Genomic DNA, 12,687 nt, shown 5'->3' on the forward strand with positions numbered 1-12,687 from the left:
AAAGGAAAACTTCTGTGTCAATAAACAGAAAGAATCAGGACCCCTCCACAGGATCCTTCATATGCATAATTAAAGCCTTCTATTCATCCACAGAGGCCCTCTCCCATTCTGGTATTTTACTCTTCCCAAACCCCAGCCACCTCCCTAATCAACCCCTCAAGCACTTTTCGCTTTACCCATACTTTATTTCCTTCTGATTTTTAGCATTCTTAATCTAAGATTATAAAATACATGCTCAAGCCGAATCCGGTTTGGCTCAATGGATAGAGCGTCGGCTTGGGGACTGAAAGGTCCCGGGTTCGATTCCGGTCAAGGGCATGCACCTTGGTTGCGGGCATATCCTTAGTAGGGGGTGTGCAAGAGGCAGCTGATCGATGACTCTCTCTCATCGATGTTTCTAACTCTCTATCTCTCTCCCTTCCTTTCTGTACAAAATCAATAAAATATATTTAAAAAGAAAGAAAGAAATAGTATCTTTCTTTCAAAAAAATACATGCTCAAATAGAGACTGCAAATTTCCCCTGATCCTTCTTGAACTTTCTCTGCTTTCTCCTCATTTTCTATCTTCCTAACCATCCCATCCACAAGTCCTTCCCCTTTCCTCTTCCTGCACAGGCTCCACAGATACATACCCCCCTCCCAAAGGCTCTATCCTTGGGCGTCTTCTGTCCTATATCCTCTCCCTGAGTGACTCTACTCTCCCTCACAGATTACACTGTCACCTCTGTGCAGATAACTGACAAATCCAGTCAACTTAACAATGCAGGACCTCCAATTCCACAGCAAGAAAAACTTTATGGAGCAGTATAGTTGAGTGGTCAAAAACATACTACTATGAAAGATCTGAAAAAAGACAAGAGGCTGCTCAAAGTTCACCTGGCAAATCAGCCCATCCTGCGCAAACTGGTGCAGCTCTCTTCTGTCATCCAAAGCATACTTGAGCAACGATTCAATATCCATGCCTTCCACCAGGATAAGGGCACTGAAGTAGCTAGAAAGGAAAACAGTATCATGGTGTCATGAATGCTACTCTGACCTCATTGGAAAATAGGTGAAATCTTAAGACACTTCAATATCAAAGAAATTATGATTGTTAGGTTACATTCTTTCTCACACTACGTCTTGTAAATCCAGTATTTTACACTCCCAACACATCTCAATTTGACCAGCCACATTTTAAATGCTCAACAGTCATACATGGCTTATGCCTACCAAAGCACAGAGCAAGTCCTGAGGTTTCTACTGCCACCGATTACATCTGACCTTGATAAACTATCTGACTGCTCGAGTGTATATTTTTGTCCACAGAGGGAACAGACCTCTAAATGTAAATATATCCACCGAAACCGGTTTGGCTCAATGGATAGAGCGTCGGCTTGGAGACTGAAAGGTCCCGGGTTCGATTCCGGTCAAGGGCATGTACCTTGGTTGCAGGCATATCCCCAGTAGGGGGTGTGCAAGAGGCAGCTGATCAATGACTCTCTCTCATTGATGTTTCTAACTCTCTATCTCTCTCCCTTCCTCTCTGTACAAAATCAATAAAATATATTTTTTTTTAAAAAGTAAATATATCCATTGCCATAAAATTCAAAGTCCATAAACAGATCTCAGAGAGGGCAGGAAACAAATCTGCCTTATTTTTCATGGTCTCAGCGTTTGCAGCGTCTGGCCTGCAAGAGGTGCTCAATAAATACCTTGTTGAATGAAACTCTTCAATAAAGACAGTAAGTAAACTAATAGAATGCAATATTTACTTTGATAGTCCATGTCCTCTCAATCCCAGTCTTTATCCCCTATCTGACCTGGATCATGTTAGCATCCATCTAATTCCCCACCCACTAAGTGAAAAGTACTCCTCCCCTCACCCATTCACAGAATCACTATAATATCAATGTAACATTGTACAAGTTCTATGACCTCAATTAATTCAGCCTTACCCAATCCGATCCACAAAAGGATCCATGGTCTCATCTACCAGGTGCCTGTTGGTCTGCCTACTACCAAATCCTTGCTCTTTAAACAGCTTGGTTAATATCAATAGGTCACTAGGTGCCATCTCAAAGTATGCATAATAAAGGAAGATAATTTCTAGCAGCATGGACTGTTCCCGAAGGCACTGGACAAACCAGCGAGACACCTGACGCTCAGTCTGCACAACCAATGAAGAAAAAAATGGAAGAGAATTAAAGTCAGATTTACAAACATATTTAAATTTGTAAAGTTAATTTTACTAGGTAATATATGTATAGTGGTCCCCTTTACCAACGAGGGATACATTCCAAGACCCTCAGTGGATGCCTGAAACAATGGATGGTATTGAACCCAATATATACGCTTTTTTCCCTGAGAAATTTATGCTTTTGTTGCTATTGTAAATGAGCCCTTTTCTTCTATTAAATATTTAAAATATTTATTGTTTTGGTTAAATTGCTTTAATAAACACATATCATTTTCAAAACAAAAGATTATAACAAGAACATTATTAATCTATAAATGCAGATTGGCTTTAGATTTAAAATAAAATAATCAGACTAGTGTCCTACACTAAATGATAATGAAGAAGACAAAATCGTGAGTTTAGAGTCCCATTAATCACTAAGAGAATATTTTAGGTAAGAGAGAAAATAAATGTTTTATCCATGTGACATATTTAAATTTTTCTTAAGACTGATAACTTATATTTTAAGTTAACAAATGAATTAATAATTTAACTTGGAGCTCTATGAGAAAGAGTATATAATTCTTCTAAGAATTGTAAGAGGGTCCAATAACCACATACCATGAGGTTTCCATGTGTCTCCCATGTTGGTGCTTCAGTTCTATAAAGCTCTTCAAACTGCTGTCTATATTTTGTAACTAGTTCCTTCTCCAATTTATCAACACAGTCTGCATATTCAACCTTTAAAAAAAAAAAATCCAAAACAGGGTAGCTTATAATATCTAGAGTAAAAGTTAAATAGTCAAATGAATATGATTGTGAATAATATAAAATTATTTAAAAGAGTTGAATTTTACGGGGTAAAGAGAATCAAGAAGACAAAATGGGCTTACCCTATAGGGATGTCTTTCATCTTGGAAATAAGTGAGAAGGTGTAAGACACAACGAAGAATACACATTCTTTCTTCATAGTAATAATCTGCAATCTGGGAAAAATATTCAAAATCAGCTACTCACCATTGCATAGAATACTCAATTGTAAATTTACTGATAAAGAGATCACTTAAAGATGTGGTTAAAAAGTTCAATTTATTATCAATCACAGCCCTGGCCGCTGTGGCTCAGGTTTTTTTTTGTTTTTTTTAAAATATATTTTATTGATTTTTTACAGAGAGGAAGGGAGAGAGATAGAGAGGTAGAAACGTCGATGAGAGAGAAACATCGACCAGCTGCCTCTTGCACATCCCCATCTGGGGATGTGCCCACAACCAATGTACATGCCCTTGACCAGAATCGAACCTGGGACCTTTCAGTCCACAGACCGACGCTCTACCACTGAGCCAAACTGGTTTCAGCATGGCTCAGTTAGTTGAATGTCATTCCTTGCAACAAGAGATCACCAGTTTAATTCCTAATCAGGGTACATGCCCAGGTTGCAGGCTCAATCCCCAAGTAGGGGGTATACAGGAGGCAGCCAATCAATGTTTCTTTCTCATTGATTTTTCTCCCTCTGTCTCCCTCTCCCTTACTCTCTCTAAAATCAATAAGAACATATTTTTTAAATAAAATAAAATAAAACCAATCGCAGGAATGGAAACAGTATAAGGCCAAAAGAAAGCAAAAGACCTTCATGAACTGGGATACAGGTAAAGTCATGCAAGATAAAAGCAATTATCCTATATAATAAAGAGGTAATATGCAAAGTGACCGTTGCTCCAACACACAAGATGGCCACCCCCATGTGGACACAAGATGGCCGCCACAAGATGGCTGGCAAGGGAGGGCAGTTGTGGGCAATAAGGCTAGCAGGGGAAGGCTGTTGGGAGGGACCCAGGCCTGCAAGGGAGGACAGTTGGGGGGGACCAGGTCCGAAAGGGAGGGCAGTTGGGGGCAATCAGGTTAGCAGGGGAGCAGATAGGCATCCATCAGGCTGGCAGGGGAGTGGTTAGGGGATGATCAGGCGGGCAGGCAGAAGCAGTTAGGGGCAGTCAGGCAGGCAGGCAGGTGAGCGGTTGGGAGCCAGCAGTCCTGGATTGTGAGACGGATGTCCGACTGCCCGTTTAGAGGCATCCCTTGAGGGGTCCCAGATTGGAGAGGGTGCAGGCTGGGCTGAGGGACACCATCCCCCTAGTGCACGAATTTCGTGCACCAGGTTCTCTAGTTTAATAATATAAACAAATTCTTCTGGCAATTACGAGCATTCAAGTAATACACAATATTATAAACTGACAGACAAATATGTGAAAGCAAATATAAAAACACCACTGGTGCATGCCCTAATTCCTTATAACTAATGTACTTAGTTCTCCCTAAATACCAAATAGGAAACTACTTCAGTAGTCATGGTCAAATTCCATTTTAAAATCAGATCCTGGATGAGAAGGTTGCTTTGGGAGGTAGGAGGAGTTAAAGAAATACAAATTAATCCTGCTGCATTTGGATCTAGAGAAAAAATATCCATTAACCAGTTTCACACCAATGACTGAAGAATCTCCTTTGGAAAAAGAACTCGGTTGGTTCCAGTGTATTAAAAACCTCTTGTTTCACAAAACAAGTTAATAAGTGTCCTCATTAGGACCTCAATGCTTTAATGCTCAGGAAAACAAGGTTAAGAAATCAGCACCCCATTTTACATCTAAGAACAGAAATGGTGACTTCTACTAACCTTCAAGATTAAGGCCTGGCTCTGCCTCTCATCTTGCAGTACCGTCTGAAAGAAAAAAGAAAAGTCAGGAAGCCACCTTAGTAGCAATACTAAATCCACAAAGAAAAAAGATAAATATCTTCACCTCACCCTCCAAGATTATAACTGCCCATTCATTTTTGCAAACATTTTACCCAACTATATATTCAAGCCTGTGCTCAAATCCCTGCCCGCTTCCTCTGGCCTTAGTTTCCTATATATAAAATGGGAAACCGGACAGGCTAAATGTTGTTCTAGGTCCATTTCAGCTCTGATATCCTGAGACTCTGATGAACAAGTTAGTATTTGACCTCTCCCCACCTTCAAGTCTGAGCACAGACCTCAGCTTAAGCATATTTTTTTTAGGCCTTTAAAAAGTATTGCCTCGCCAAAACCGATTTGGCTCAGTGGAGAGAGCATTGGTCTGTGGACTGAAGGGTCCCAGGTTCGATTCTGGTCAAGGGCATGGTTGCAGGCACATCCCCAGTGGGGGGCGTGCAAGAGGCAGCTGATTGATGATTCTCTCTCATCTATGTTTCTAACTCTCTATTCCTCTCCCTTCTTCTCTGTAAAAAATCAATAAAATATATTTTAAAATAAAAATAAAAAAATAAAAAGTATTTCCTGAAAGTAGATTTATCTGATTACCTATCTCTTTTGCAAGGAACTGGTACCAAAACCTTAAATTATCTAAAACTAACAAGGAAAAGGATAAAGGAAAGAGAATGGAGCTGAACATAATCTCAAACCTTTAACAAGTCCCGAGTTCCTCGGTAATCCTCTTGAAGGTAACACTGGAGTAAGTGCACACTCTGTTCTTCATCAAGACCCTGAAACACAGAGGTTATAAGGGGGGAACAGTCACCTCAGCTCAGAAATCATATATCGGATGCAGAGCGTTCTAAAGATGTGTCCTCTGGAATGAACACAGAACTTGAATAAACAAAAATCTTGAATAACATAACAATTTTAACCGAAATAGGAGAAAAGAGGAGCAAGTCCCTGGCATGTAGTTTATGTGACACATGTGCATGCCAGAAACAATTTGCCCATTCACCAAGCACATTAATACAGCCGCAGATATTCTCTGGGTTTACAAAATTAAAAGGAAACAGCTACATATTTGAATACAGTCTAGTCAATTTAAAGAACATCACGTGTACGCTGAAGAAAACACTATGTTATACAGTATATGGGTCAGGCAACTGGATTTGTGGCTCATTGCCAGAAGAGTTGCAATCTAGATATTTATAAAACACAGTATTCAATTTAATCTCCAAAACTAAAGTAAACTAAATTTCCACTAATAACCACTAACAATAAAACTATGCACATCCATACTCCAGGTAATAAATTGAGCCAATGCTAACTTTTACTTACCAAAAACTTGCTGATTCGTAAACCAAGTTCCTTCAGTGGTAAAGGTATATCTTTATTAGCTTTCACTTTTTCAGCTGAATTTGGACTATGAAAAGAACAATGAATCATTTCCTCATTCTCAGTGACCCTCTGAGGGTTAAAATAAAAATACTTAAAGATATTTTTACTACACACCTTATTTTGCCCTTTAGGTGACTACAAAATACACACATACACACAAGCTCATTGCTACAGACTTTTAACACAGAACTATTTATGCCTAGGTAATAAATATAGTTTAGGTCTGTTACAAATGATAGCTATAACAATATTATTTATAAATGAGTTATATTATTTTTTATCCTTACTTCTCTGAAAGGTAAATATTACTATCCCCATTTTACAAAGGGAATTATCAACACTCAGAAAACAACTTACCAAAAATCCCACAGCTAATAAAAAGTTGAAGTGAAGTTTAGACCAGGTGTTAGTAAATATACACATATCACCTACTCTGTCCACTGAGAAGGCCTAGAAGCTATGACACCCCACCCCATGCCCACCGCAGCAGCGAGCACACCCAGCACCCAGATCTTGGGTTCTAATACCATTCTCAATAAAAGGTTTCAGGAATCCTTGGTGAAATGGTTGATCTAGAGCTGGGGTGGAGAAAATACTAGATGAACCTGGAACATATTATAATGCCAGAGAATAAAAAAAATACTCAGGAAACAAAAGGACGGCACATGTCAAAAGGTCACAGAAGCCAACCTAAAAAAACTCCCATTGGCCAAAGCTGGAACAGGTATAAACAAGTATAAGCTAAATATACACGAGTTCCTAGTTATATAAAAGAATAAACAGACAAACAAATAAATAAGGGAGACAGGGAAATCGTCCTTCCAGAAAAAGTCCAAATAATATACATAAGTACTATCCCCTTTAGAAGGTGAAGTTTAATTCCACTATACCCCTACCTTGAGAGTGGCTATATTTAGTGATTTACTTCCAAAAATAGAGGACAGAAAGAGAAAAAAAGTGACTTTACAGAGGAGAAACTTGGTAAATGCTACTTTAGTCAAGGTAGCAAAGTTAACATCACCAGTGATTTCATATGGATAACTCTTTCAATGCATATCCTCTGTTATGATGTGATAAGAATGATACTTTACCTTTCTGAATTCTTCAAAACCCATAACCCAATCAATAATAATAGTAAGAAAAACATCAAACAAATCCAAATTGAGGGTGTTTTATAAAATATTTGATTGGTCCTCCTCAAAACTATTTAAGGTCATGAAAATCAAGGAAAGACTGAGATACCATTAACTAAGAGCTAAGGAGACATTACAGCTAAATGCAATATGGTACCATGCATTGATCCTACAACAGAAAGAAGACATTAAAGCAAAAATTTGGGGGGTGTCAAATTAAAATAAAGCTTCAGTTAAAAAAAAAAAAAAAGTATGTTAAGACTTCAAATCCCATGCTACCAGAAAGGGAAGTTTTGTCTTTAAGAAAAGAAACTAATGCCCTAAATGTCTAGACTGTGAACTAAAGCATGTTGTTGTTGGATTTTTATAGACTCTCACATTTCACAGAAAATCCACAACACAAAGGCTAGTATAAGGTTAAACAATAAGTTCTGAAAGAGGCAACACAGAATGATGGTTAAGAACACAGACACTGGAGTAAGACTGCCAGGTTTGAATCCTGGTTCTACCACTTACTAGCTGTGTGACCTTGGGCAAGTTATTTAACCTCTTTGTGCCTCTGTTTCCCCATCTGTAAAATGGAAACAATAATAAAAGTACCTAAATGTGATAATATAGTGATTATCTTTTTTTTTTAAGTTCATATATTTTAGATACATAGTAAAGTATTTACAGATAAAATAACTGTAATGATGTCTGTGCGTTACTTCAAAATAATTATGGGGGAAGGGTTAACAGATGAACAAAAAAAAGTTCTTCACTAGCCTAAGAGAATGAAGATGGAAGGTGAAGATGGAATAAATTCAACAGATGTTCAGAAGCAGAAGAGAAATGGGAGTGGGGGGGTGGGGAGCGGGCCTTGGAACTACAATGCATAACACAGTGAGATCTGAACTAGGAATTAAGGTAAAAGAGTCTAGTCCTTCCTACAGGCATAGTTTTTTCTTTTTTTAACTACTTTATTTTATTTTTCCACTGCCCAGTGAAAAAAAAAAAAAAACAACAAACTTACATTCACCTCCAAAATAAAAATTGTTCATTGCTACATTCCAGCATTTGGTACCGACAGTGCCTCACACAATTTGGACCAAAATATATATTTGAATACTCAAATTGAGTATTTAATAAACCCTCATCCCCAGACACTACAGTTATATAATTGTATTCAACAATACTCTACTTTTAGAAGGAATTTCCCTTCCTTTAAAAAAACAGGTTTCCTTTATAAAGACAATTTGGTTTCTACTGCTAACCAAACTGTATTCTCTCTGATCTACCTAACCCAGCAATACCATTCATGAAAATGGTTTCACCTACACCAGCTTCTTCAGGGAATTACTCTGAGCAGGTGCATATGAGAGCCATACCTGGGAGGTTTGTAGTAGGAAAGTCCTTCTAACAGCCGCTGCCAATGTTTATTCAGTTCTGCCTCAATCTGATTCTGGAAAAGTATAAGGAATACAAATGCAGTTTTAATCAACTTCACAATCACAGTGATGATTATATATTCCTTTCAGTTTTTTTTAATATGAAAAAACTGGGCGTTCTTGCCTAGCTGGTGTGGCTCAGTGGTTGAGCATCGACCTATGAACCAAGCTGTCACTGTTGATTCCTGTGAGGGTACATGCCGGGGTTCCAGCAGGGGGCATGCAGAAAGCAGCCAATTGATGACTCTCTTTCATCAATGGTGCTTCTGTCTCTGTCTGTCTCTCCCTCTCCCTTCCTCTCTCTGAAATCAATAAAAACACATTAAAAATATATTTTAAAAAGAAAAAAAAATGTGTTCTTCCCCACAGTTGAAGTCATTTTGGATAGAGAATCCTGTAGCCTTTTCTTTGTTTAACATTCTAACATAATGATTTCACCTTATTATGAAAATCTTGATAAACATTCTTAAGTGACTGCATATTTTATCAAGTGGCTAGATCATAATTTATTTACCATTCTTATAATGTTAGATACACTTAAGCTGACTGTAACTCCTTATTAATATAAATAATGCCATGGTTATGAGCCGTGGGCACAAAACCTTTTCAGGATTCTTTTCTTTTAAGAGATATAGTTCTGCCGAGACCGGTTTGGCTCAATGGATAGAGCGTCGGCTTGGAGACTGAAGGGTCCCGGGTTCGATTTCGGTCGAGGGCATGTACCTTGGTTGCGGGCATATCCCCAGTGGGGGGTGTGCAAGAGGCAGCTGATCTCTCATCGATGTTTCTAACTCTCTATCTCTCTCCTTCCTCTCTGTACAAAAATCAATAAAATATATTAAAAAAAAAAAAAAAAAAGAGAGAGAGAGAGAGAGAGATACAGTTCTGCCGAAACCAGTTTGGCTCAGTGGTAGAGCGTCGGTCTGCGGAATGAAGGGTCCCGGGTTCGATTCCGGTCAAGGGCATTTATCTTGGTTTCGGGCACATCCCCAGCAGAGGGTGTGCAAGAGGCAGCTGATCGATGATTCTCTCTCATCGATGTTTCTAACTCTCTATTCCTCTATCTTCCTCTCTGTAAAAAAAAAAATCAATAAAATATTTAAAAAAAGAGAGAGAGAGAGAGAGAGAGAGAGAGATATACAGTTCTTGCCCTAGCTGGTATTCTCAGTAGTTGGAGCATCAAACTATGCACCAAAGGGTCATGGGTTCGATTCCTCATCAATGGCACGCACCTGGGTTGCAGGTTTGCTCCCTGCCCCTAGTCGGGGTACGCGCAGGAGGCAACCAGTCGATGTGTTTCTCTCACATCAGTGTTTCTCTCTCTCTCTCCCTTCTACTTTCTCTAAAAAGCAATGGAAAAAATATCCTCAGGTGAGGATAACAAAAAATAAAAATAAAAATGATGCAGTCCTAGAAGTGGAATTATCAGATGAAGGCGTATCAAAAAAATGTTAAGGCTCGCCAAAACCGGTTTGGCTCATTGGTAGAGCATTGGTCTGCGGACTGAAAAGTCCCAGGTTCGATTCCGGTCAAGGGCATGTACATTGGTTGCAGGCACATCCCCAGTAGGGGGTGTGCAAGAGGCAGCTGGTCGATGTTTCTCTCTCATCAACGTTTCTAGCTCTCTATCTCTCTCCCTCTCTGTAAAAAAACAATAAATTTAAAAAAAAATGTTAAGGCTCTAAAAAAGGTGTAATATTCCTTTTATTAATTACAATAACAACAATAATAGTAATAATTGAGTGTCATCTTAACATTTTACACTCACAGAGTCAGAACACTAGAGGATCAATATGAAGAACTGTCCTTTATAGATTATATACTGGAAAATGTCCTAGAAACCACAGCCTCTCTGACCTAAGGAGCTAGCTAAATGGAAAAGGGAGAAAAGGCAAGTAAAGTAGGGGATAGAAAAGGCCTGAGAATCTTTTTAGCCTGAGGTAGCAGAATAGTATTTGTACCATGACCCTCAGTAGCCAATCAAGCAGCACTGTTCTCTTTTCAGAAAAGAAATCACTAAGGAACAAGAAAAGCAGAGATTTAGAACTTTTAGCAGCGAGACTATAAGACACACTACATTTCAGCAGAGAAAAGAAATATATAAAGTTTTAGAATTTAAAAAATGTGTTTACTTCCTACTTCAGAGAGAAGACACTTAAAAAAAACAAACAAACAAAAAAACAATACAAACTGCACAAAGATCCATAGAAGCCACTCAAAACCACCACCACTTACCAGTTCTCTCAGAGCTGACCTTCCAAGCAGAATTGTCCACAGTTCTCTACTGCTCCTGGAAAATGACAGAAAGCAGACTGGACTAACTATCTCACAGCTATTTTATCTATTCTCTAAAGCAAAAAGCTCAATGTACAAAAACAATGTTAAAATTTTGGACAGTAACCATATTGTATTCTTAGAAGTTTGATGTTCAAAATTAAAATTAAAAAACTAAAATATAGCCCTACTTGGTTTGGCTCGGTGGACAGAGCGTCAGCCTGCAGACTGAAGTGTCCCAGGTTGGATTCTGGTCAAGGGCACATGCCCTGGTTTCAGGCTCGATCCCCAGTAGGGGGGTACAAGACGCAGCCAATCAATGATTCTCTAACATCATTGATGTCTCTATCTCTCTCTCCCTCTCCCTTCCTCTCTGAAATCAATACGAATATTTTTTTTAAAAATTAGTATTTGATCATAACGAGAATCAACATTAAGCAGTTGTAATTGCCAGGCACCGAACACCTTGACTTGTTGATTATGAACAACTTATGAGGCAGACACTGTTATTATCCCCAGTATTTCATCTGAAAACTACGGTTTAAGGGTGGTTAAGTAAGTTGCCTAACATCACAAAGCCAATATATAATGCAGCCAGAGTTGGGACCCACGTTTGCACAAATGCAGAGTTTAATCCTTACATTACACTGCTTCAAGGTGCACCAAAGAATTCATCCTACAAGCAAAGACTGAGGTGAAGCTTTCTGCTCTAGAAGGGCACACCATACCCATAATACAGTGGCTGGCACACAGGAGAGGCTCAAAATTACATGCCGATGAATGACTACCACAGGAGGAGGGTAAGTCCCTTTTAGACCTGAAATCTAATTGGAAGAGAAAAATTAGGGGGGAAAAAGTCTTCAGAAGTGCCAAGAGAAGACAGAATAAAAGAGAAAACAGTAATTTAACAGGAAGGGAATCCTTGTGGAAATGAATGTTACTGGTTCCTCAGTTCCTACACATTTACTGGTCTAGGAATAATGGGAATCCAAATAAATCTAGAACTTCATGATGCTAATACACTGGTATTGGGATTGACAAAGGATGTGAAGCACACATTACACATACATCAGCAAAAAAGTAGAAAGTAATGAAGAGCTTAATCCTAACAAACACTCCAAAGTAATATAATCTTCTAAGACAAAAAGAGGGTCAGAAAAGAGAAAGATCACTGAGAACTGACCCAAGGACTAATGAATGACTTCACCTCAAATAGGGACTTGAAGGTTTAAGCAGGTGATTCTCAGGACACAAGACACGGCTTGAACTGTGACGTCCAAGCCAAAGACTCAGGGAAGCATCTTCAATATATTTTTTCACAACAAAATATATACTATCATGACTCGTTTATTTATACAAAATATACTTGCAGTAAGTATTTGTAGGAGAAACTAAGGAACAGAAATCAAATAAGTAGCCTGAAGGGTAAAGTTAAATTTTATTGACTTCCAGGCCACTGTTCTGGCAGGCAACATGGAACTCCATTCCTAAATGAACTGGAAACTGGAAATTATCTTCCTTAGAGAGATCCATGTCACTGGAAAATGTTGGGTGAACACTGGGAGGCTAGGA

At 38.7% G+C, this 12,687-nt stretch overlaps 1 protein-coding gene across 6 annotated transcripts in view; it reads right to left on the bottom strand.

Annotated features, from left to right (window-relative positions):
• Positions 1 to 12,687, bottom strand: part of NUP188 (nucleoporin 188) — a 48,904-nt gene that overhangs the window by 33,740 nt on the left and 2,477 nt on the right. For 3 of the 6 annotated variants that reach the window (XM_036416217.2, XM_036416218.2, XM_036416219.2), the window contains exons 2-10: positions 11,077 to 11,131; positions 8,782 to 8,855; positions 6,222 to 6,306; positions 5,589 to 5,671; positions 4,824 to 4,866; positions 3,052 to 3,144; positions 2,780 to 2,899; positions 1,938 to 2,149; positions 877 to 991 (exon numbers count right to left, since the gene is read on the bottom strand). In XM_036416217.2, coding sequence (XP_036272110.1) covers positions 877 to 991; positions 1,938 to 2,149; positions 2,780 to 2,899; positions 3,052 to 3,144; positions 4,824 to 4,866; positions 5,589 to 5,671; positions 6,222 to 6,306; positions 8,782 to 8,855; positions 11,077 to 11,131 — 880 coding nt within the window. Of the gene's footprint in view, positions 1 to 876; positions 992 to 1,937; positions 2,150 to 2,779; positions 2,900 to 3,051; positions 3,145 to 4,823; positions 4,869 to 5,588; positions 5,672 to 6,221; positions 6,307 to 7,930; positions 7,986 to 8,781; positions 8,856 to 11,076; positions 11,138 to 12,687 lie in introns of those variants that run through there. The other 3 variants (XM_045573608.1, XM_045573607.1, XM_045573610.1) reach the window with 2 other exon arrangements.

This window comes from Pipistrellus kuhlii, unplaced genomic scaffold, assembly GCF_014108245.1.
Source record: "Pipistrellus kuhlii isolate mPipKuh1 unplaced genomic scaffold, mPipKuh1.p scaffold_m20_p_53, whole genome shotgun sequence".
NCBI classification, from domain to species: Eukaryota; Metazoa; Chordata; class Mammalia; order Chiroptera; family Vespertilionidae; genus Pipistrellus; species Pipistrellus kuhlii.